Source organism: Liolophura sinensis, chromosome 6, assembly GCF_032854445.1.
Source record: "Liolophura sinensis isolate JHLJ2023 chromosome 6, CUHK_Ljap_v2, whole genome shotgun sequence".
NCBI classification, from domain to species: domain Eukaryota; kingdom Metazoa; phylum Mollusca; class Polyplacophora; order Chitonida; family Chitonidae; genus Liolophura; species Liolophura sinensis.
Genome location: NC_088300.1, coordinates 56,990,416 through 57,014,075, shown reverse-complemented (window position 1 = coordinate 57,014,075; position 23,660 = coordinate 56,990,416). Strand labels below are relative to the sequence as shown.

General features: G+C 40.2%; 3 protein-coding genes across 5 annotated transcripts; 2 read left to right on the top strand and 1 right to left on the bottom strand.

The window, feature by feature from the left end:
- The first annotated feature begins 2,952 nt into the window (after positions 1 to 2,952).
- LOC135468663 (uncharacterized) lies at positions 2,953 to 10,970 on the top strand. 2 transcript variants are annotated; one of them, XM_064747035.1, is made up of 16 exons: positions 2,953 to 2,999; positions 3,437 to 3,499; positions 4,245 to 4,339; positions 4,938 to 5,118; positions 5,297 to 5,313; positions 5,653 to 5,835; positions 6,161 to 6,315; positions 6,644 to 6,725; positions 7,327 to 7,507; positions 7,818 to 7,915; positions 8,214 to 8,394; positions 8,713 to 8,810; positions 9,307 to 9,487; positions 9,667 to 9,686; positions 10,287 to 10,472; positions 10,752 to 10,970. In XM_064747035.1, the coding sequence occupies exons 2-16, from the start codon at positions 3,445 to 3,447 to the stop codon at positions 10,917 to 10,919; spliced, it is 1,881 nt and encodes a 626-aa protein (XP_064603105.1). In that variant the 5' UTR covers positions 2,953 to 2,999; positions 3,437 to 3,444; the 3' UTR covers positions 10,920 to 10,970. The 2 variants fall into 2 exon arrangements, with proteins under 2 accessions (XP_064603105.1, XP_064603107.1); XM_064747037.1 differs by lacking the exons at positions 8,214 to 8,394; positions 8,713 to 8,810.
- Positions 10,971 to 12,060: 1,090 nt separating this feature from the next.
- Positions 12,061 to 16,811, bottom strand: LOC135468351 (trichohyalin-like). 2 transcript variants are annotated; one of them, XM_064746555.1, is made up of 3 exons: positions 16,740 to 16,811; positions 14,931 to 15,691; positions 12,061 to 14,478 (listed from the first exon to the last, which is right to left on the bottom strand). In XM_064746555.1, exons 2-3 carry the CDS (start codon positions 15,562 to 15,564, stop codon positions 12,746 to 12,748), a joined length of 2,367 nt encoding a protein of 788 aa, XP_064602625.1. In that variant the 5' UTR covers positions 15,565 to 15,691; positions 16,740 to 16,811; the 3' UTR covers positions 12,061 to 12,745. The 2 variants fall into 2 exon arrangements, with proteins under 2 accessions (XP_064602625.1, XP_064602626.1); XM_064746556.1 differs by lacking the exon at positions 16,740 to 16,811 and having other exon boundaries at positions 14,931 to 15,705.
- A 277-nt stretch (positions 16,812 to 17,088) lies between these two features.
- Positions 17,089 to 23,530, top strand: LOC135467668 (testis-expressed protein 52-like). Its single transcript, XM_064745465.1, has 3 exons — positions 17,089 to 17,239; positions 17,964 to 18,513; positions 19,716 to 23,530. Exons 2-3 carry the CDS (start codon positions 17,964 to 17,966, stop codon positions 20,009 to 20,011), a joined length of 846 nt encoding a protein of 281 aa, XP_064601535.1. The 5' UTR covers positions 17,089 to 17,239; the 3' UTR covers positions 20,012 to 23,530.
- The last annotated feature ends 130 nt before the right edge of the window (positions 23,531 to 23,660 follow it).

Below are 23,660 nucleotides of genomic sequence, written 5' to 3'. Positions count from 1 at the left end.
CGAATCAGAAGTATAAATCTTGCTAGAAGCGCCAATAAAAGTTATAAGACCATGAAAGAGATTATTATAAAAGGGGCTCAAACGAGGCATGGTCTGTTTTATTTCATATATGCAGATGAACGTTAACTAGAAAGACAGCTTTACTGAAATTTTCATGTGTGTATCTCTGCGTGCTGGTTAACGTTTGTCTCCATTTGTAAAAGTTAAACAGTATAATGTGATCAGTTTTGTCACATGTTGGCACATTTTAAAATCCGCATTTCTACCGACGTTTGTACAGCGTCTTTTATAGTACAACAATCTAACGGAGTCACCATGGAGAACATGTAGTACGTTGAGAAAGAGTTCGAATCTTAGCAGTGTGTGTGTGAGTAAAGATATGGGCGATCCTGCATTAAATACGTGTTGTCCTGGGATGGAAGCGATAATCGTTAAAGTATGATAATATGTAACATGTGTTAACTACATGGAAAGCCTAGACGAACCCTGCTTGAGAGAACGTGTGGGCGTCTATGAGTGACGTGCCATGCTATATGTTACATGTAGCGTAGTTATAAAGCTGAAAGTTACATTTTTTATGTATTATTTACTTAGTTTATTGGTGTTTAACGACCTGCTGAAGAATTTTCCAGAAAGTTACTTTTGTGGTGCAGTGATTTTCTCATCTCTACATGGCCTAACACAAAAAAGATATTTCAGTGTGACTAGTCATAATTTCGATTTTTTGACCTAACCATGTTTTCAGTGCATGTATGCAGCTTTACTTGTGCATGCTTGACAAATAATGGAAAAGGAGGAGTAAAACAGACAGGAAAGACAAGTCGCCTTACTTCGGGAGCGGTAGATCCAGGGTCAATCCTGGGTTGAGTCATACCTAAGACCTTAAAAGAGGAAGTTGTAACTTCCTCGCTTGGCGTTCAGCATGAAGGGTATAGTGCAATGACTGGTTGACACGTATCAGTATAGTGGCTCGGGCGGGGCAGCTTACTTGCCTTCGGTAAGGTGTTTCAGTGAAGCAGCGGTGGAAATCCGTCTTGCATTAAGGAGGTACATTGCATGCACTTTAAGGATTACTTCGTCGTCATATGACTGAAAAATTGTTAAGTACGACGTTAAACCCCAAGCACTCACACACTCACTCACTAGTGACCTTAAGAGTGAGTCAACAGCTGTCAATCACAGCTTAATTCAGTTTTGATTCTTGAGGTGCAGAATTTCATTCACTGTAGCCGATTGCCCGCCTTACCATACCAGGTCCTTTGTAAAGAAGCATTGGTGCATTTTATCTATGAAATTAAATCTTCAAGACAATGTTGGCGCCCTAATGCCAACAAAAACCGTCCAAACGTGTACCTCACGTCCGTACCTAAACTTTTTCTCACCACATGTCTGTGTAATGTTACTTCTTTAATGTATAAAAATTTTGCTGATCTCTAAGTTTGAGTTATGTATCACACATACTGGGAATGAATTGGAAACGTCCGAGTAACGCAATTAAAGCCATTTTATGAAGCAATCATCTGATACGGTATGCCTTATGCATAACTTCCATGACAACATAAAGTGATGGCATACGTGACCATAGTAAGTGGGCTTGGTTGGTACAACGGACTCCAGATGAAGTTTGTCAAGAAATGAACACACATTCAAAGCAGTAGGAAACATTTGCATAACAAATAGTTCAACTTAGTTCCCATGCACTATGGCGGTCGACATGTTTGTCTGCATGATAAATAATACTTCAAGTACCAGGCAGGCTGATAAATATAGCCATACTATGAGCTGAAGCGTTATCGCATTCACGCACGACTTCATGACGTGTGACCAGATTCATATGCCGAACTTTGGTCAAAATATGGTCTTATGTAAAATGTTCAAGGCTTTCCACCAAACATTTCCACTACACTTTAGTGTAAGAAGGAACAATACAGCCTGATTTGTAGATTAATGTAACAACATGCCACAAAAAACTATGGTAAGGTTACACATTCCAGTCATGCTCGTGTTTTCAAGAATCAGGCAGTATGAGCAGAAACCTGTATAAGTTTTGGCACCATTTGACAGCTGTTGAGGCGTATGTCAAAAACTTTGAAGAAGAAATTATAGTTTGGTAACATTGGCACCCGCTGTCAGATAAAAAGATGTAATGTTCTTTGTCCGAAGGTTCTGAACGTTTTCAGTTGGCTGGCCGTTGGTCCTGACTATTGCACACACAGACTGCCTCTTACACTCTTATGTCGTCATCATGAGACCTCATAACAAAACCTAATATTCTCTGACAAAGGAATGTGAACTATTACTGCTGATTCTAAGGGGTCATCGCAGTACGTTCTGTCCTGTGAAAGGGAAAACAATATCGTCCAAATGTCATGCAGGCTTGTCTTGTATATTTCAGTTCATAATAGTGTACTTTTGTGTGACCCTGCCATATTGGTTACTCCGAGATAACATATACTGCAGGCATTTCCTGCAGCAAAAGCAATCTAACTAATAAAAAGAATAATCCGTCGTGGCTCTTTAACTATTTTAAGCGTTTATTACATATATGTATATTTCCTCAAAACAAACTACAAAAGAGATAGAAGCTTTCGTCTCCAACCACACACAGATAAAAACATTGGTTTCAGGATATTGTAATCATATGTTAGCATAGATTAGCAAAATTATTTCAAAAGTTTGTCTCCGGGCAAATGGAACGTTTGGAAACGAACTGGAGAAAGGAGCATCACTGATCACAAATAAACAAGAGAAAGTGGTAACATAGTATCACAGTCACACGTCATACAGAGGGCAAAGTCCGTGACTCGTCAATGTCAAAGATAGCCAATATCGTGCTGACCAGGTGTGGGAACTCCAGGTGGTCTCTGTCGTGAATCCAGGACAACATGCCCGGCTGTTTGGCGTGACATGGGGGGGTGGAGCCATCATCTCCGGGGCCTATAAAAGGCGAGTTTTTCTTAATAGGTTGCCTTTCCGAGCCATTTTAGGAGCATAATAAGGTAAGATATGGATTTACCAACACAAAAGAAGAATTTTATGCTGGAAAATTCAGGAACTATTTATTAGCAGTTTGTTTTTATATTGTGAACATTCATGGCGAAACATTCTCTTTGTGCAACTTTGTATTTTATTTTGTATCTTTGTAAAGTTCTAACCTGTATGAGAGACATATTTGGAATGTGTTATGCAACAAAATATCCGTTATTTTAAGCTGAAATTGTGATTTGGTCAGAAGAATGCTGTCACGACTTTTCTTGATCAAATGATATGCATAATTCCACAGGTAAAATAAGACGCCATATTAGGAGTGGCACGGCAAGGCTCTTGTAATCATTTACGATACAGGTATTGCTGGATTCAAATCAAGGGCCCATTAGTTACTCATCCGATTACAGTTTGACAACCGAGTATAAAACATTAATATTTTTTTTTGTAGAAAACATCATGAAGCTGGTGATTTGTTTGGCACTTTTCGTTGCAATCAATGCCTCCGTCATCAGTAAGTACTAATTTGAGTTCATTTTCTCGTGTCTGATGTCACATCTTGATAGTGAGTGGGGTCTGGTCATATATACCTGGTAACCTTCCAATAGCATAGCACTGAAGATCTCGACATCGTTTGAAATATAATTTTCTACCACAATAAGAAATTCAATTCTAACACAGTTCTAAATTTCCACATCGATTTATTGATTTGATTGATGATTTACGCCGTACTCAAGAATATTTCACTTATACGACGGCGGCCAGCGTTTTGGTGAGAGGAAACCGGGAAGAGCCCTGGGGAAACCCACGACCATCTGCAGGTTGCTGGTACCACATTGAAATCGTTTTCTTTATCATATGGGGACATTTTGTTACACGAATTTACACGTAGAATGTGCTTATAAGAGTAACATGTTTAGAACATCCTAGGGGGAAATTTCTGGAATGTAACCACTCCATATCCCACCGAGTAAGCGACATATCCAGGGTTCAAGCTTAAACACGGTAGATAATTTTGGTACTTCTTCGTTCAACAGAAGTCCAAACTAGTCCAAGTTGTACAATAAACCTGGTGGTTTTATTCTATGACGAATGCCTGCATTGAATCCAGGCGTCAAAACCGACGTCGGGACCGCTCTACGACAAGGAGACATACACCGCTTGGATGTCTCAAAATTTAATGCTAAAAGTCACTGTAAACACCAAGCATTCATGAACTTGAACAAGCTACAATCTTATCGTTTACTTGTCCTCCACAGGACGAGAGACCCAGACCGACCTGGGTGCCCAGGTTGAAGCGGAACTGAAGCAAGTCTTGTCTCAGATCGAGACAACAGTGGACCAGGGGAAAGCGGTATGAGCAAAATATTCATAATATACAACATAGAACAAGAGCGGATAGTCTTTAAATCTCTACAAATCTTAAAAATGAAATGCACGTTATTTGTTAACATGCATTCGGCTGTAAAATGATTTCAAACCCTTTCTCGTATATCTGAATTTGATACACTGCAGATGTATATCTGTTTACCTTGTCTGTTAAGATTTATCGAAGTACAATAGTTAACATGAGTCAGTAGTATGGTTCAGTTGTGCTACGTCATTTGTGACAGTGGAGTCCACTAACTTTAAGTATGTCTTAGTAATAGGTCCTGTTCCTGAAAGATATATCATAGGCTATATTTGACTATAACTAGGACGGAAACCTTAACGTTAATTGTGACAGTAGTTACAATCAACTTAGCGAACGTGTGATCATTAGTGGCCATTTGTGGCCTATTACCTCCATCTTCTGAGCGAAAAATGTATGCCTTTTTACAATAAAATAACATTTGAGGATGAATTTCAAAAGGGATGTCTTTTTGTGGCTATTTATTTGTAAGTTGCTGGGTGATTATATTTTGTCTATCCTGTTGTGGCATATTACAGAGTCGCCTTCCCTTGCTTCACAGGTTGCACATGACCTTCTCACCAAGGGTCACACCCTGTTGGAGCAGGCCAAGACCCTTGGCGGTCAGGTTTGGCACACCGCACAAGGGGAACTTGCTAAGCTGAACACCGCTGCTGCCTCTGTCTTCGGAGGCTGGCTGAAGAACATCAGCAACCTCTGGCACGAGCTTCAACATGTCATTGGTAACCACATATTATATATCCAACTTACATCTTATACATGCGCGTTTAAATATCATCTTAAATATAGGAAATTTAAGCCAAAGTCTTGTAAAGTAGTCAGCACAATTAGTTCCCATCTTTTCCGCGAGACTTTGTTTAATTATATCTTCTTAACTGACGGTTTGTTTTATTCTTTCAGGGAAAAGATCGGCTGAGGTAAAGTTTCGTCTGATTCTGAAGGCTTCTCCTAAATTTGTATTCTTTATGAAAACAGTTAATATCCCTCTATTGCCCTCAAACATTTATATTATACTGCCCCTTTTAATAACGATCCTAAATAATCGTGCTCTGCCCGGTTTTCTCCCACCATAATGATGGCCACCGTCATCGTCATCTGAACACCAATCAAATTAATAAATAAAACAAATAAATAAATGTAATAAATAAAATTAGCATGTTAAAATATGTTGATCTGCTGTCATTTGTACATGACCCGATGAAATAAATATTTCACTCACATCACCATTGTCTTGTTACCGATTGTCCTATTTTCAGAGGCGTTTCTTGTTGGACGACATCAAAGCCTTCAACGCCCGCCTGTCCAAGGACATGCAAGCCCTGTTCCATGACATCGGTACCCACCTTAGAGACTTCAACGAGTACATTGGCAACGTCTTCAAGGAACAAGTTCATAATGCCCAACCGATTATTGACAACGTGAAAGGACTCGCCGAAAACGTTAGTTATTTTTTTTTTTTTATTTGATTGGTGTTTTACGCCGTACTCAAGAATATTTCACTTATACGACGGCGGCCAGCATTATGGTAGATGGAAACCGTGCAGGTTGAAACGTTAGTAGCTAAAGGCATAGTTGCTCCCTGCATGTTCACATTCATGTAAATGTTTTAACCGAAATCTTCTCCAGACTGCCTTGGACATCAGCGCCATGGTGTTTTTTTTTTATCTGCTAAGTACTTTGGTAAATGTTGCAGAACTGCTGTAAAGTGTATGTAGAGCTGTTTATGAGCTTAGAAGAATCATCTAGGCCATATATCTGCTGTAGTTCTTGAACGCCACAGCCGCCAAGTCCCAGGAAGTAGTCAAGCAGGCCCAGACCTTCTTCGAGCCATACAAACACGATCTGGGAGAACTGTGGACTGAGATTGAGTGTGAATATCAGCATGTCGCCCATTCTGGACCTGCATGCTCCAAAACCCAGTAAGTAGTGGGTAGCCGGAATTACCTAAGTAACCAGTAAGAACTTATCTTGCTATCAACTTAAACATGCCGTTCCCACGATTCCATATAAAAAGGGTAAGACTTTGACTAACTTAACACGTTTGTATGGGACATATATAAGATCGTTCCCAATGAAGTAGGAAACTGTCATGGGTGTTGTGTGTGGTGCTTAGCAGGTCATGAATCCCTGCGTCACATATACAGATTTAATATCAAACGACAAATGAGTGAAATTGATGCCTATATTTTGCTCAGTGTGACTGATTCTTAATCATATATTTCATTCCGTTTGTCTCGTTATTTCTAGGCGCAGAGAGGCCGCTGATCTCCATGCTGAGATCAAGAAGGTTTTAGGAGACATTGAGTCTACCGTCGCCGCCGGAGGAAAGGTAAGAATATGTCCAAAAATTCAAAAGGCTATGACGAGCAGTTAAGCTATGTGGGAGGACAATCGTGTTGTTTTTGTTGTTGGAAAGGTGTTCTTGCTCTTCACAAGGGGGCGCGTTTTTTAAAATGGCCTTGCGTCGCGGCCTACTTCTGCGTACCGGCCGTTTGACTTCTCCATGTATGACAGGTCTTATACTGCTGCCTATTTGGAGGACTCATGGCGGAATGGCCTACGTCATTGACATATTTTGATGGCGAGTTAGTTCCTGACTCTGAGGTCCATAGTTCGAAACCCGAAGCAGGCTCAGCCAAATTTCACGACTATAATACATGTATGTGTCCAGAAAAATGTAATTTCCAAATAACGCTAACACTTTTGTGTATGACTTGTTATGACGCATTTCTTATAATATGCACACTCTAAATAACATGAGTAATATGTACCATTCGTGATTTTTTTAAAATGACGCCAATCCGATTTTTTATCTTATGAGTTGTGTAGATTTATTTTCTAACTCAGTAATATGCACAATTCGTGTAACAATATACACATTTTAAAAAGTTTATTCATTTCTGCACGTGTATGTTTTTGCGCTTCATCAGGTTGCTCATGACCTGTTGAACAAAGGGAAAACTCTTCTGGAGCAAGCCAAGACAGTAGGAGGAAAGGTGTGGGAGAACTCCAAGGGCGAGCTAGCCAAACTGGAAGGCGAGGCCGCGACCATCGTCTCCGGCTTTCTGAAAGGGGTCAGCCATCTTTGGTCCGAGATCCACTCTGCTTTTGGTACGTCTCCCTTTGACACAAATTAGATATGGTAATGTTATTGCTCTGTGTGAATTTTAGACTATAGATTTAGTCAGTCTAGTTAACATTTCTCATGTTCAATACATGTTATTCAAGATTACTTTCAAGATTAGACTGTGCGTCTATCTGGCATTCAGATCCCAGAAAGTGATTGAGATCACGTATAATTTTTGTAATGAATTTTTTAATCAAACTGAAAATATAGTTCAATAGTAAATATTCTCAATTGCTTTTGATCAATAAAAGATGCACCCCTTCCATGTTTTACCATGTCGATATTGACCTGCAGGTAAACGTGAAACCCAGACTGGCATTGGATCCCAGCTCGAGGCTGAGTTAAAGACAGTTCTGAAGCAAATTGAGACCACTGTGGATGAAGGCAAACAGGTCAGTTTGAGTTCGCTCTTATACAGAGGTAAAATATAGGCACGAGGTTTTGCAACAATTAATCGCCAGTTATGAACAACGCAATGGCTCTTTCATCCCTGCAGTTTCTATCTATTATATCTACGTGCATCCCGCATGCATGACGCAGCTTCATTGCTACAAGTTATTTATGCTCTTCATTTGTAATTGTTCTAGTCTGTTCCTGTGATTTTACTGTATTCTCGTCGCTGCCGTGACCTCGATCACTGGAGAATGTACATATTTGTTGTGACAGGGATGTGTTTTATGCTAACCACAGGTTGCCCACGATCTCCTCGAGAAGGGACACACACTTCTGGCCCAGGCTAAAGTCACCGGAGGTCAGGTCTGGCAAAACGCCAAAGGTGAACTTGCCAAACTGAACGATGCTGCTTCTACCATCTTCTCCAACTTCCTGAAAACTGCCAGCAGCTTCTGGCACGAGATTGTCAACAGCTTTGGTAAGATAATCTAAACAATGATTTCGGCTGTTTGACTGATTTAATAAATCTTAATTTAGAATTTGAGCTTTTAGACTTTTTATTACGCGTGCCCTTCATCTTAAGAGTTTCTCTCATCTCCTGCTTCAGGTACATTATTACCAGAGCACATTTATTAAGCTAAAACTAACAATATATGAGAACGGCAACTATATTGAAGCTGTGGTGAAGGAATATATAGATTTTTAAAAAAGATTTTTGTAACCCCAACATGGAGTAGGTAGAGAAAACACTAACAAGAAGAAATATATAGCATGAAGATGACGGGTTCATTATTAGGTAAGCGTGAAACCCAAACTGCCATTGGAGCCCAGCTCGAGGCTGAGTTAAAGGAAGTTCTGAAGCAGATTGAGACCACCGTGGATGACGGCAAACAGGTCAGTACAGATATCTGCCGAAACTATGTATCGATATCCCTAATCCACAGCCAATCAATGCGTATGGTGAGAAAAACGTGACCCGGAAGTGCCCGGCTGCTCATTACATCGTATTAAGTTAAGTGACCTACCTTATTGAGGTTAAAATAAAAATTATCTTTGGCAGCCATATGTAGGCTTTTCACTTGTCCTACATACCTGAGATAGTGAATGATTGTGTGGTGTTACGCTGTCTGATTTTCTATCATGCTATCCAGATTGTACATTAAGCGGGCAACATAAGAAAAATCTTACTGGCCTAGGCATTTGACAGTAACAGTGTCTCAAATCTTGAAAGCTCTTGATTGGTGAAGAAACCTTAAAAAGCAGTCACGATGCCTATTTTGTGGGCTCTGTTCCATTTTCTTTGCAGAAAGTTTATTCCCATGTTACCACAAGCGGGGAAAATTTTTAAAAAGCACACATATCTATGCAAATGTCTTTATCTTGACCACAGGTTGCCCACCATCTCCTCGAGAAGGGACACACACTTCTGGCCCAGGCTAAAGTCACCGGAGGTCAGGTCTGGCAAAACGCCAAAGGTGAACTTGCCAAACTGAACGGTGCTGCTTCTACCATCTTCTCCAACTTCCTGAAGACCGCCAGCAGCTTCTGGCACGAGATTGTCAACAGTTTTGGTAAGATGTGTGTTGTACTGCAACTAAGCTACCGAAAACAGGAACTTTCAGTTAATTCTTTCGTTCATACTTTGCAAACTGTCAAACTTTTGGGGACAATATGTGTTTACAATAGCTTTGAGAAGAACTGTCCTACCAAAGCATGTGTTACAATGATATTTTTATGTTTCTGTTTTCAGGAAAGAGAGATGCTGAGCTGGTGAGATACTTATTATTTTTATTACAACCGTTTGCACCTCAGCCAGTTAAAGTTTACGCCCACATAGATAAGTAAATAAACTCTTGACACGACCATCAGTACTCGCTGATCGTGTCACCTATGTATACTTTTATCATTCTGTTCTCTGCAAGAGGTGAAATTATTCCATGTGTTGAATTTCTCACCAAGTTGGTAAGTGTGTCAAGTTCTTATCTTGTGGAAACCGTGTAATCTCATATTCGTGACAGCGTGCCACTCCCAATGGTTACATAAAGCTCAAAAATCTGAAGGACGATTAAACTCATATAGTTACACTCTTCAAACTGACAAGACTTAGTCCAGACGCTTGACCCAATTGACATGTTGTTAGAGCAGGGGAGGTAACAAGGGTCCTCGTTTCACGTGGATTTGTTTGATAAGCTGTAATCTCGCTCTCAAGCGTGATTTCGGCTTTCCAAAAATTGCACGACACACACAGGGGTACTCAACGACTAACCAGCACTCAATATATATATATATATATATATATATATATATATATATATATATATATATATATATATATATATATATATATCATTGCCATATTTTATGTTACAGGAAAAGCGATTCTTGTTGGACAGCCTTAAGGAGCTTTCTGTCCACCTGAGCGAGGATCTTAACAAAATCTTCACTAATGTTGGATCCAAATTCCACGCCTTCAACGCCTACCTCGTTGATTTGTTCAAGCAGGGTACAACAGCAGCCAAGCCCGTCGTTGACAACGTGAAAACACTAGCCCACAACGTAAGTGAGAAAAACCCGTAACGAGTGCTGATCATTCTTCTACATAAGCCAACTTGTACAGTAGTTCGGACATTTGAACAACTTACGAAGGATAATATATTCATTAACAAAAACAGAAAAGAGAAGAAATATTATACAAACATTTCTTAAAATCTGAAATATGGTACTAATATCTAAACCTTTCTCACATCAACTGAATGACTGAGGAACGCCTGTAAGCATGACTTGCCTACATCTGTATTCATTCTCTTACTGATTCATCTATCTTCTTGCTTTCAGTTTTTGACAGCCACACAGGCCAAGTCCAAGGAAGTAGTCTCCCAAGCCAAGGAATTCTTTGAGCCTTACAAACACGATTTAGGACAGCTGTGGTCCCAGGTTGAGTGCACCTACAACCACGTTGTGCACAACGCCGCTGCCGACTGCCACGACGCGCCCGTCTATTAAACATCGCCAACTCTCTGTAGCTCCTTTTAAATTAAACCCTCATGAAAATTACTTCTTGTCTGTTTTACTCGTGTAGCCTCCTTTAGTGGGCATGTATTTGTTTTATTTATTTATTTATTTGATTGATTGGTGTTTTACGCCGTACTCAAGAATATTTCACTTATACGACGGCGGCCAGAATTATGGTGGGAGCCATGACCATCCGCAGGTTGCTGGCTGACCTTCCCACTTACGGCCGGAGAGGAAGCCAGCATGGGCTGGACTTGAACTCGCAGCGACCGCATTAGTGAGAGGCTCATGGGTCATTACGCTGAGCTATCTCGCTAACCAACTGATCCCCCGGCATGTATTTGTTGAAAATTCGTCTGGCAAAGATATACTTCACTGAAAAATCAATGCTCCAGCTACACTCGTCACGATAAAAAAAATTGAATCTACTGATTCTACGACGGCAGGTCACGGGTCTCTGCTTGAGGAACGTATGCCCCGGCAGAAGGGATGTCTCAGCAGCCAATCGGTTCCTGGCCAGTGAGGTCAAAGGTTCGAAACCAGGCCTTGCGTGTTCAGCTATGGCATAAAGCCCGAAAGTCAGTTATGGAATAACATTGGCCGAACGTTGTCCACTTGTCTGTGATGACAGTCATCGCCACGAAGTATTTGTACAGAATTATCCTAAAAATTCAAAGAAAATCCAGTATGTTATAACGTGTGACCAAAACCTGTCTCAAATCCGATCGGCACCCCTCAGTGGCCGCTGGCAAAAATAGTTTGTAGACTATGTTGAATGTAACTCCCGTGCATGGCGAAACATGTTAAAATAATTTGTTGCCATGGTAGTTACAATTAACATAGCCTACAATCACTTTGTACAAGAGCCATATGCAGTGTTATTTACATGTATAATGCTTGTACACACTGTCCGGATAGGAAGGCAGTTTAGTCACTGCATTTATGATGTAATTAAAAGCTTTGACAGGTGTGCAAAAGTAGGCCATAGGTTATGCAGGATGGTGCTAGCACTGTCATACAGAGCACTCGGTTGTAACAGTAGTGGACGGGTTTTCGCCACACCGATATAATATGGTAAATTAAATGATACATACTCACAGCCAAGCATAGACCACATAAATTTAGTTCCAGGATGAATTGGGGCAATTTTTAATGTTTTATGGAGAATTACAACATAGCTTGTTGGTAAAAATATGTAACAGCAGTCGCTAAGTTTCAACACATACACAGCAACGCTACGCAACGCCAATGCGCGTTTACCATATAACACTGACCAATGTTTACCCTACACCTACATTTATGAAATTATGCCGCGACATATCTATCTTGTTATAATAAAGTCGGGTATGCCAGGTACAAATATTTGTCATTCTCTTTAGTGTTTTACGGAAATTTTAATTAAGAGTTACAGTTATCCCTAGTTTAAAATATAGCCGATCTAAATCTACAGTGTGTTCACGCTATAAAACATATACGTCAATTGGATCCATGTGCAACTCCAGCAAAGTTACAAGACGCACAGTAATACTAAGCTGTAATCAAGATTCCAAAATACACAGAACGAAGGCACATATAGTTCCAGCCATAAGATTACATAAAATCCAGGTAGCACCACTAGTTATGCTTGCATCATTTTAACAAATGTTTTACATAGTCCGTTTTCTGTTGGGCTTGCACAAGATCGTCAAATATAAACCCACAGGAGTCTCCAGGTATAATTTATACTCTTCATAACATGTCTTGAATACATTAATTAAATATGGTACGATCTCTGGACACCAGGCAAATGCAAATAATTAAGATTCACAAAAATATATTTAATATGTTTGAAGGCTTGTTAGGAAGACGCCATCTGTGTTTAGTATATCAGTATCATCGTTCTGTGCCTTGGTTTTCCCGCTCGATGTCTTTGAAGAATCGCCTCCGTCGGCTGCCGTAGCCTCCTGGTCACTGGAGGACGTAGTAAGAGGGGAAGACCGCCTGTTGAAGCCGTATCTAGGGCTGAGGTTCCCTTCATCACTATCCCCGCCATCGCTAAATTGCTCAGGGACTTCCGTGGAATCGGTACCGGTGTCTTGATTTCCACGCCCTGTCCTTGAATTCACGTTTTCTCCATTTTCTTGTCCCTCTTTCTTGATTATCTCTCCCGCCGGTGTGGAGTCTTCCTGTTTCGTCTTCCAGACTTTCTCTGCAAATATCTCTCTCTGCTTTGCGGCAACGTGTCGAGGAACGCCTTGCTCAGGCGGAAAGGGCAGCACAAAAGGGTTTAACTTGCTATCATTCTCCATCACATTCTCCAGGCGTCTGTGCACTCGGCGAGGTGATTTGCTTGAAGGCTTTGGTCTGGATTTGCACGTTGAACTAACAGAAGCTGGCCTACCTGCATTGTTAGAAGCAGTTCCAGCTTCATTCATCTCTGTGTCTATACACTTCTTTTTCTGAAACACTGCACTGACCCGTCTTTTTCCAGCCTCAGAGAGAACATGCACCATTGGATCCGACTCTCTCAGAACATTTTCCTTCTTATCCTCCATTTTCTTTCGCTTAATTTCATCCTTCCTTTTGCCAACCAACCACTGGTCGTACGACATTCTAGCTTTTTCTCTTCTTTCATCTTCTGTCATGTTGCTTGTTCTACGAGCTGACGATTCGCTCTTGGGTGCCTTTGGCATCTTAAATCGAATCTTACCAGTCACAGGCCTTTTGTACATGAACGCCCTGTTAGGTGCATTGGGGCCTTTCTCTCGCAGCTCAGCAGCTTTTCTGGCTTGCTCTTCTTCCTCTAGCTGAAACTTGTCGTTATGCTGACCATCATTATCGGGATTGTTTGTATCAGTCGAAGCCTTTACATTACGGAAAGACGGAAGGTTTTCCAGGGAACTTCCAGATTTCAAGCAACTTTTCAACGGTTTTATGTTAGCTTTCAATGATTCCTTCTCCTGGGCTGCTTCACGATTCTTTATTTCTTTCACCACTTTTTCCTCTTGGTTTTTCTGCCAGGCTTCTTTTTGTTTTCGTCGCCGCCATTCTTGGATTTCCTTCTTGCAAAGCACCGAGCGTTCGTACATGGCAGTGACTTTTTCCATTTGTTCTATCCGCTCCTGGTGTTTCTTGGCTCTTCTCTGCTGTCTCTCCTGTCTTAGCAACTTGTTCTTGTTTTCTAACCACCGTCTCATTTCTTCATTTTGAGTATTTTTCAGATGGCAGTCAACAGGCACTGTGACTCTGCGTGGACTTGTGCAGGTAGATGAGTCTGTTGCTGTTCTTCCACAGCTCAGTGACTCGCTCCGGTTCGATTTATTAGGGGATACCTGCCTTCTGCGCCCAGCATTACCAACACTTCTGCTCCTTCGCCCTGCATTACCAACACCTCTTGCTTGAGGCTCTGGCCTTGACTTTCTCTCCAACGTAGCACTTAGAGGTCGTCTACGTCTCAACACTCCTGGCTTTGAGTCAGTGAATCCTTCTGAATCCCTGCTCACATTCAGACTGCTTAGGTTGATTATTTTCTTCTCAACATCATTAGAAGACGTGTCACTTGAGGCATCGCCTGAGAGAAAAAATAAATGAATTTCATGCCATTGGATACAAGACTAATTCTTACATTTCAAGCTTCAACATCTTTACAAAGACAATTATCACACCTTGAAGTTCAAGACGTTTGTGTACAAGAAATGATATAGGTCTTCTGCCTCAGTAAATATACCTCTTACCCAATTTTCCATAAACTAGCACATATTAATGAGATTCCACTACTACATGTATATTCATAAAAAAAACATATACAGATCTTCAGGTGATATGCTGTCAATGGATACCAAGTTCTGTCTCAGTAAAGTTACCTCTTAAACAATTCCCCTTACGTCATACCTATTAGTTGGATAGTGCTGCTCTTTTTATAGAAAACGTACTACTGTACATGTAGATTGAAAATTTACAGAGTGCCCAGATTTTCAGGTAATTTCAGGTAAAGTTGTCATTTGGTATCTAGTTAGACCTTACCTTTCCTCCTTATTCTGTCTCCCTTGAGCTGATTGTGTAGTATGTGCTCACTCATAATTCGCTGAGAGTAAGGAATTTGTGGGGGTCGCTTGTGTGTCTGAGGCACACATGGTTTATACAAATGACTCAACTTCCTGTATGCATTAGGGTGTTCTGATAGCCTTTTCTCAACAAAGTCTTTCATTAATAGTTCATTCAGTTCCAAATACTTTTGCTCTAGGGGATCAACATATTCCTTTTGTTTCCTCGGCCTTCTTATTCTTCTGCCCTTGTGGTTATCCCCAGCATTGCTGCTCCCACTGTCGTGGCAATCCTCTCTGTGTCTCAGGGATCCAGTCTCCCCTGCACCTGTGACATCAGGCAGTTCCATCGCTCTGTACAGCCCCTGTCCCTTTCTCCTCTGCCCCAACCCATGGGCATCAGGAGATGGGCTCCCTACATCAACATGCTCAAGGTCAGTTCTCTCCTCCATCCTGTTCCTCCTGTGTCTGGCTGCTCTTGTGTTGTCCTCTGCCTCTGATGAACTCTCCCCTTTGTCCGGTGATGATGGTTTGGGGGTCACAGTCCCTTCACTCTCCGTGGAGTGGACCCCGCCATAACTCTCGCTGACCACTAGGTGCTTCAGTAATGCCATGGCTTCCAGGCATGTACTCAGATTCAATCCATAACCTTCCCCACTGAGACTCAACAACACATCTTATAGAAATCGCCTTGATGACACTTCAATGCCGCTACTGTTTGTGTGGCCTTTGTCAATGCGCCTACAGGAGACAAATGGTTTTATCATTTCCGAGCCAAAAACAGATGCGATGACTAGAGAGAAGGTAATATCAACTTTAATTTCACTGTGAGGAGGTCATGTTTGTCATAACGAATCAATAAATGTGAATACTTTAAAAATCTGTTTGACTGTTGTTAAACTATAGCCATTGTCAAGAATTTTCCGCAATAAATTTTATGGGTAGAGGAAACTCGAGTAGACCTCTACCCAAGGTAAGCCACCAACTGTTGGCAATGTTATACTAAGAAAGTTTCTCATATTTATCGATATAGTGCACATTTAACAATGAATGGGTCATTGTGGCTTAATCCCACACCGGCAGTATTTCAGCCATATCAGGGTGAGACTTATCGACTTTAATAAAGTGAAATTGTTAACTTAAAAAATAGTACACAAGGGAAAAGATCATGAAACGGCCAAGTGCTAGAATATATCATAACCACCTACGTAGTATCCATTTTTCACTTTAAAATGTGGGCCTACTACATGTAGATGTCTATATATATATAGGCCTATATATGTATACCTATATATATTATAACTGAACTCAAAAAATTTCAGTCAAATGATCATACAAAAATGAACAGCTTCTACAAATCTTAAACATACTGTATGTATGAAACTACTTATAGTGTAAGCGCCACCAATAGGTCCCGTCCAGGCCTACTAACTGACCTGCAATCGACACACCTCTCAAAAACAGGCACGTCTTTTCAAACATCTAGGCTTATAACCTAGAAAGTACAGCCGCCTCGATCCCCGTTTGATAAGTGAATTAATCAATTTGAACAATATGTATCAATAAATATTTTAATGACTACGGTATATTTTTATACCACATTCTGTATATCTTAACAGTTAAGAGCTACTCTATGAAAATTGTAGGCCTAAGGCAGACTGTGTTGATTAAACATTTCGGGACAAGCGATTTTCCATTATTAGTTTTTGGGTACCAAAGGAGGCAGCTTATATTTCACAATAGGAAAGTGTGAGAAACATAAATAACTTTCACAAAAACTGTAACTTACGTCTCGTTATGATGTGTCAAATGATCATTTGTCGCGCGCACCTGCGTATGTGTATCCTAGCCAACATACCTTATTTACCCGGCGTGAAAGAGTACGCGCTGAGACAAGTTGGCGATTACAGTTACCCATATCACTCCCCTCTCTGTCTAAGGAATCCTTTGTATTTACCATTCTCCAAGTGAATCCCTCCAAACATTTTTGAACTAATTTACACATTAATATTGTAAAAGCAAAAAAGTGAGGTTACTACAGCGAGATATATGTAACGATAGATAGTACAAGAACATGCTTTTACGGAACATTTGGGGAGTTAGTACGCCTTCATGAACAGCCCCGTTTGTCACGTGACATAAACTACTGCCATGACAACATCGCGCGTCAAAATGGCGGCAGCTCTTCGTGAGCAGTTTCCGCTGTAGCGGATAAAACGAGCACACGATGATGTGACAGAAGAGAGATAGCCTGGTTTAGTTTGCACTTTGATCTGGTGTATTGGGGAGGTAAACAGTGAACATTTAAGTAGCACTTAGCAAACAATAAGCTTTGTAAGTCTGAACACATTACTGACATAACTGTCATGTTAGCCTTTCTCGTCATTGATTCTTGGGCACGATCTTCAGTTTAGGAAATTGTAGGTTTCATATAGGCCTTAACAGTTTGAATGTACACATATGACCAGCCTTATAACCGTATAGCCCTTCCACATCACTATGCTTGAACCTCAAAGAATGCACATCGCACTGAAGCGATTAGAGCGTATCGTCAGAGTGCTGTGAATGTCCCTACATGTACTTGTAGTCTTAGTAAATCCCACATATTTTTGGTCGTTGGCCTACCTTGAAAGAAAGAAACACGAAGATAAACATCAAAACTCCGTCTCAAAGTTTTCCTCCACCTTTGATGTTGGTACATCTACGATGGGAAAACGTACAATTTTACCCCCTGCAACAAATGTCCATAATAATTTTTCACAGAATTCCGACCTCGACAGAACATGACAGTCTAGTATAGTAGCATTAGTAGACGTTTGGTACAGAAGGGTGGATGGGTGATTGATGGGATAGAATTCATCGTTTTCTTAGAGTAGACGCACCAATGTCAAAGCAAAGTCAAACATGGCAGTGGAGATTTGAGTTTCTTCTTCAAGTTTGTTTGTTTGTTTGTTTTTTTTCGTAAATCCTCCTGGTATATAAATATGTAAAATGTGTGTATATTTTTCCACAGATGTCCATGACCATGAAACTGCCAACACTGGCAGAACGTGAATTGCTGATGACATCGTATCAGCCATTTTCATCAGGGTTTCTGCCAAGGCCTTCTCAAAAGCTTGCTGTGCAGAAAAAGCCCCATAACATGCTTGATATAGAGTGCAAACATTACCTGCGATGTCCTTCCTCTGAGAGTGTTCACGGTCATTCGTCTGTTCAGCACAGACTCTGGATGGAAGCTGGAAAGTATGATGCCCCTTTCCCAGAAAAACCAGACCCAAACTACAACAGCAATGTGTGGAGAAACTTTCGTAAGCAGTATGGGTTTGATGTGAAGACTGATGGAAGAACAATTTCTGAGGTGATAGCGACTATGTATCCACTAAACATCCCTGCTCCTTCTCGGGTGGGTGAAAATACCTTTGCAAAATACATAACAGAGACAAAACTATTCAGAAATGAAAAGTTCAAGGCCTTGGCTGTCCAACGCACGTCAACAGATATCAAGGAATTCAGGCAGTTACGTGTCAGAAGTGAAGCCAGGAATCCACCCTTAGATGAGCAAGGTTAGTGTTTGTTGGCATGCAGTCATTTTCATTATCAACCCATACGTTGGTTACTGCCAACATAATAATGTTCCTAGAGACATCATATGTAAACTGCGAATGCCATGCCATGTTTACTGTAAAAAGATGTATACTACCAGGCTATTAAGACATTCATGTAATGTATTATTGGGATTAGCCAGAAATGTGAAAGAGGGTGTCCAAATATCCATTTTTGAGGCCATTTTGTTATAGCAGGATGTCCAGATTTCATTTTCTCATGTCTCTCCCATGTTACAGTTTCTGAAAACAGGGTGTCCAAATAGCACCAGTTTTCTATTTTACCCGTTACCTCAGACAGGTAGCATAAGAATCATGTATGATGCCGACCAAGTCGAACAGTAGGAAATCAATGCACACTGCTAGATAGATCAGAGCCAACCCCCTGACTTCAAACCTAAAGCCATCAGACTAATTTGTAGATTTATGGTACTGGTCTGACTTTAGTTTGCATGGTCAGCCAAGGAATTTATTAGCTTACTGTTGCATGAAGGCTTGGGAAAATGTCAGCTTTTTAAGCCATGTTGTATACAGTGTACATGATATAACAATACATACATGTACATACATGTATACTATGTTAATGTGCATAGTTAAACTGCTTTATTGTTTGTTGTGTTTAATTTATTTATTTATTTGATTGGTGTTTTACGCCGTACTCAAGAATATTTCACTTATACGACGGCGGCCAGCATTATGGTGAGTGGAAACCCACGACCATCCGCAGGTTGCTGGAAGACCTTCCCACTTACGGTCGGAGAGGAAGCCAGCATGAGCTGGACTTGAAGTCACAGCGACCACATTGGCGAGAGGCTCCTGGGTCATTATGCTGTGCTAGCGCGCTAACCGACTGAGCCACGGAGGCCCCTGTTGTGTTTAAGGTCAGACGATTATCTTGAAGGCTGTATTACACACTCTTCGTCATCAATTTGTATGCCGAAAATTTTTGGCTCACTGGATGCCATCATTTTCTGATTCTAACTCTGTCTCTAACCAGTGAACTATCATGTGTTTCTCATAACTTTTGTTTCAATCTAAGTTTTGGTAAATGTTGGTGTCTGCAGATATTATTGTTCAACAAGCTGTGAAAAAGGACATGTATAATTACTTTGCTGATCATCTGGCCAAATTTTATTTTGCTGCGTTTTATTTTGCTGTTTCAGGTCAGATACTCCCACCAGAAAATTTCAAGAAATACCACCACCGCTTCATCCCTGTGAACCTAACTGAGCCAGAAGGTTCAGGTGATGAGGTAAGAGTTGACATGTTTGGACAGAAAACTAAACCTGCTGTCAAAACTGGGCCGTACCTGTGGAAACTCACATCAAAGCTAAGTAGCCCTGAGTATGGAAAGGTCAGCCAGGAGGTGGAGAGGAGGAAAGCTGAGCACAAGAAGAAGATGGTCACCTTTAAGCCATTGCAAAGGTCTCTGCCGGTTCAAATGGTTGTGAACAAATGACATTGTGAAAAAGCTGCTAACCTAGCGCAATCAAATACAGGATAAGAAATTAATACATATCATGAGTGATGTGAATTCTCATCAAAAAGAGAACGTGCTCAAGATAAACCTTCATGGTTATCCATACACATAAAAGTTGCTCATTCTCACTGAGAATATATGGTGTTGTGTGTGTATTTAAAAAAATCATGCGCTTACACATTTCATTTTACCCAGATATCAAGACTGTATTTTGAGTGTTTATTCTTTATTTTTTTGGACAAAATAACAAATCCTGAAAACTAGAATTGCTCATTAGAATGCAGTATACTTAACCCTTTAAACACCATAAGTCCTGCAGTGTGCCTGAGATTACTGGTGTCTAGTGCTGATTTCTCCATGCAGCACCCTGAAATGTATTAAGTTAGTAATACCTGGTTTCGGTTCATACAGATTAACAGAGACTTTATGGGTGACGTGCTTAAAAGAACTCTCGTTATTGGCCCATGTTCACAGACCCTATTTCATTGAATTGTTCAGAAAACTTTTTTCTCACAATTATCTTATAAAATGCAAGCTCAGTTAAAATAATGCTGGACCAGAGGAGTTTCACATGTAGTAGTTGATTCCAAACCAGAGGAATTGCAGGTGTATTTAATTACTTTTTTAGTTGCTTCATTGGATATACAATGGAACTCATTTACCTGTAGCTCCTTTGAGTATTTTTCAGGTTTCTGCCCAAACTGTGATAACCTATTCTCATAGACAGAAATTGGTAATAAGCAATGTTAAACTACAATTTGTAAATCTGTTTTATGGTCTAAATACTAATAGTTATAAAGGCATGTAAGATTTTTCATTCTCGAGATCTGTTTTAAAAAAGTAGTGATATTTTTGTATTTACATATATATGTATTTATATACTATATGCCACTTCAAGATAGAGTATTTTTGTATTTGCATTTTTCCTATGCATATCTACTAATTGCTCAAAAAAAGTTTGTTGTGAAATATAAAATTGCATCTGATGCAATTTACTTTAATTTTTTGTTTGTTTTTGTTTTGGGGGCGGGGGTCTCGTCAGCATCATTTCTATCTCATTTTATTTAGATAATTCATATATTTTAATGATTGTTGATTAATGCTGTACTCAAGACTGATTCGCTCATACAATGGCAGTCAGTTCTAAGAGTGAAGGAAACCAGAGCGCCCAGGGTGAAGCACTCGCCTTTGAGAAGTTGCTTCCAAACTTTCCCATGTGCGACATGCAGGTATGCATCCCATGCTTGTGGAAGACAAGCAGTCCTCAATGAACGTTCATCCACACAAGTGTCATCAACTGAAAAGTTTCACAAAAGAGTGAGCTGAGAAATGGTTTTGAACCTGTACCTTGTGTGGCTCTGACAAAGCATCTTAACCACTCAACCGTTTCTAAACAATTGCTCTAAATGATCTAATAAATCATTAGAATGTCTGTAAAGATCTTGTATTTCTGAGGAAATCATATCTGATTTTCACAACATGCTGACATATATTAATAAAGACATATTTTACTAAATATCCTATTTCTATTGAGTTAATAATCTGTACAATAATAGACTTGTGTTTACAAACAGAGTAGTTCTTCAAATGTCAGCCCAAAGTTCAAAATTTGTTCATCATACCCAGTAAACTGGAATACTTGCACAAAAGCCAGACTGATGAAAAAAAAAAACAACTACTTGTATACTCACTGGGACTATCATAAACAGGGATATGCACAGGGCCAGTCTCCTTTAAAATTTTATGTTTGTCACAGGACAGATTGAAACAAATACATGTAATTTCTGATTCACAACTTATTCTTTTCGACAGATTATTCCTTTGAAACCCATTCAACAACAGAAAATCATTTAAAATTCCACAAATCTTACAATATTACATGAAAATTATAAATTAAAGAGTAGAGCCCCATGTCAACATGATCTGTAAAGGAAGAGTGAGGCTCGCAAGCCAACAACACACCTTTCTGAACTGTCATTCAAGGACACCAGTTTGATCAATCAAGATTAATACTAATCAATACTAGTCAGTCAACTGGATGTCCCACACTTCTGTTCTTGCCCCAATTCCTTTCCCTATCAACTTGGCATTGTAAGCAACTGGATCCTACTGGACAAAGTCAAACTCCCCATTATACGCATGACAAAAGTTTAACAAATCCTTGCAGTCATTAGCACTTTAACCAACTGTGTGCAAGCAAGTGCTGATTAACAAAGTTAGAATTTGCCGGTGACCGCAAGTGCTCATAGTTCCACTAAAACCAGCGTCCAATGGGATGCTCCCAATTCACAGCTTCCAAATGTTCTCAGTTGCTTCCTGTCACCAAAACCCAGTTGCTCCCAGAAGAGAAATTGATCTATGCCAGCTTTACATATTATAATGTCACATTAAAAAACGTTACAATAAGCTGAAACTTAGGAACAAAGAGACCAGATCATACTGTAATGTCTCGAATGTATATGAATGGACTTTCACCCAGACCATAGTGTAACGTCTCGGATGTATTAGAATGGACTTTCACCCAGACCATAGTGTAACGTCTCGCATGTATTAGAATGGACTTTCACCCAGACTATAGTGTAACGTCTCGCATGTATATGAATGGACTTTCACCCACACCATAGTGTAACGTCTCGCATGTATTAAAATGGACTTTCACCCAGACTATAGTGTAACGTCTCGGATGTATTAGAATGGACTTTCACCCAGACTATAGTGTAACATCTCGCATGTATTAGAATGGACTTTCACCCACACCATAGTGTAATGTCTCGCATGTATTAGAATGGACTTTCACCCAGACCATAGTGTAACGTCTCGCATGTATTAGAATGGACTTTCACCCAGACTATAGTGTAACGTCTCGCATGTATTAGAATGGACTTTTACCCACACCATAGTGTAACGTCTCGCATGTATTAGAATGGACTTTCACCCAGACTATAGTGTAACGTCTCGCATGTATTAGAATGGACTTTCACCCACACCATAGTGTAACATCTCGGATGTATTAGAATGGATTTTCACCTAGACCACAGTCTAACATCTCAGATGCATTAGAATGGACTTTCACCCACACCATAGTGTAACATCTCGGATGTATTAGAATGGATTTTCACCTAGACCACAGTGTAACATCTCAGGTGCATTAGAATTGACTTTCACCCAGATCATAGTGTAATGTCTCGGATGTATTTGAATGGATTTTCACACTGTACTAAAGACCATTTAACTTATACAAAAACAGCCTGGGTTAAGAGTGAAAAAAAAAACATGGGTACCTGACAAACCCACCGGGTTAAAGTGATGACAGAGGTACTATCAGCACGGTAATACCCTATGATCAGATTGGTTAGGGTCTGATCTGGTGTTGCCACAGTAACGGTTTCGCCACAATGAACCAGCAAGGACCCGGCTGCTCACTATAAAAGTAGAGTTGCCTGAACACTATCTCGCGCTTTATGAAAACATGCAAAAACACAAAACACATACAAAACAATTCTTCTACTACATATGAACTAAATGATAAAGAGTTCCTCTGATTTAGTTTAGTATGTTTGAAGACCAGGAGTCTACCAGGATCTTGGATCTCAAAGCCATCTTGAACTTAAGTCAGAACTTAAGTCAG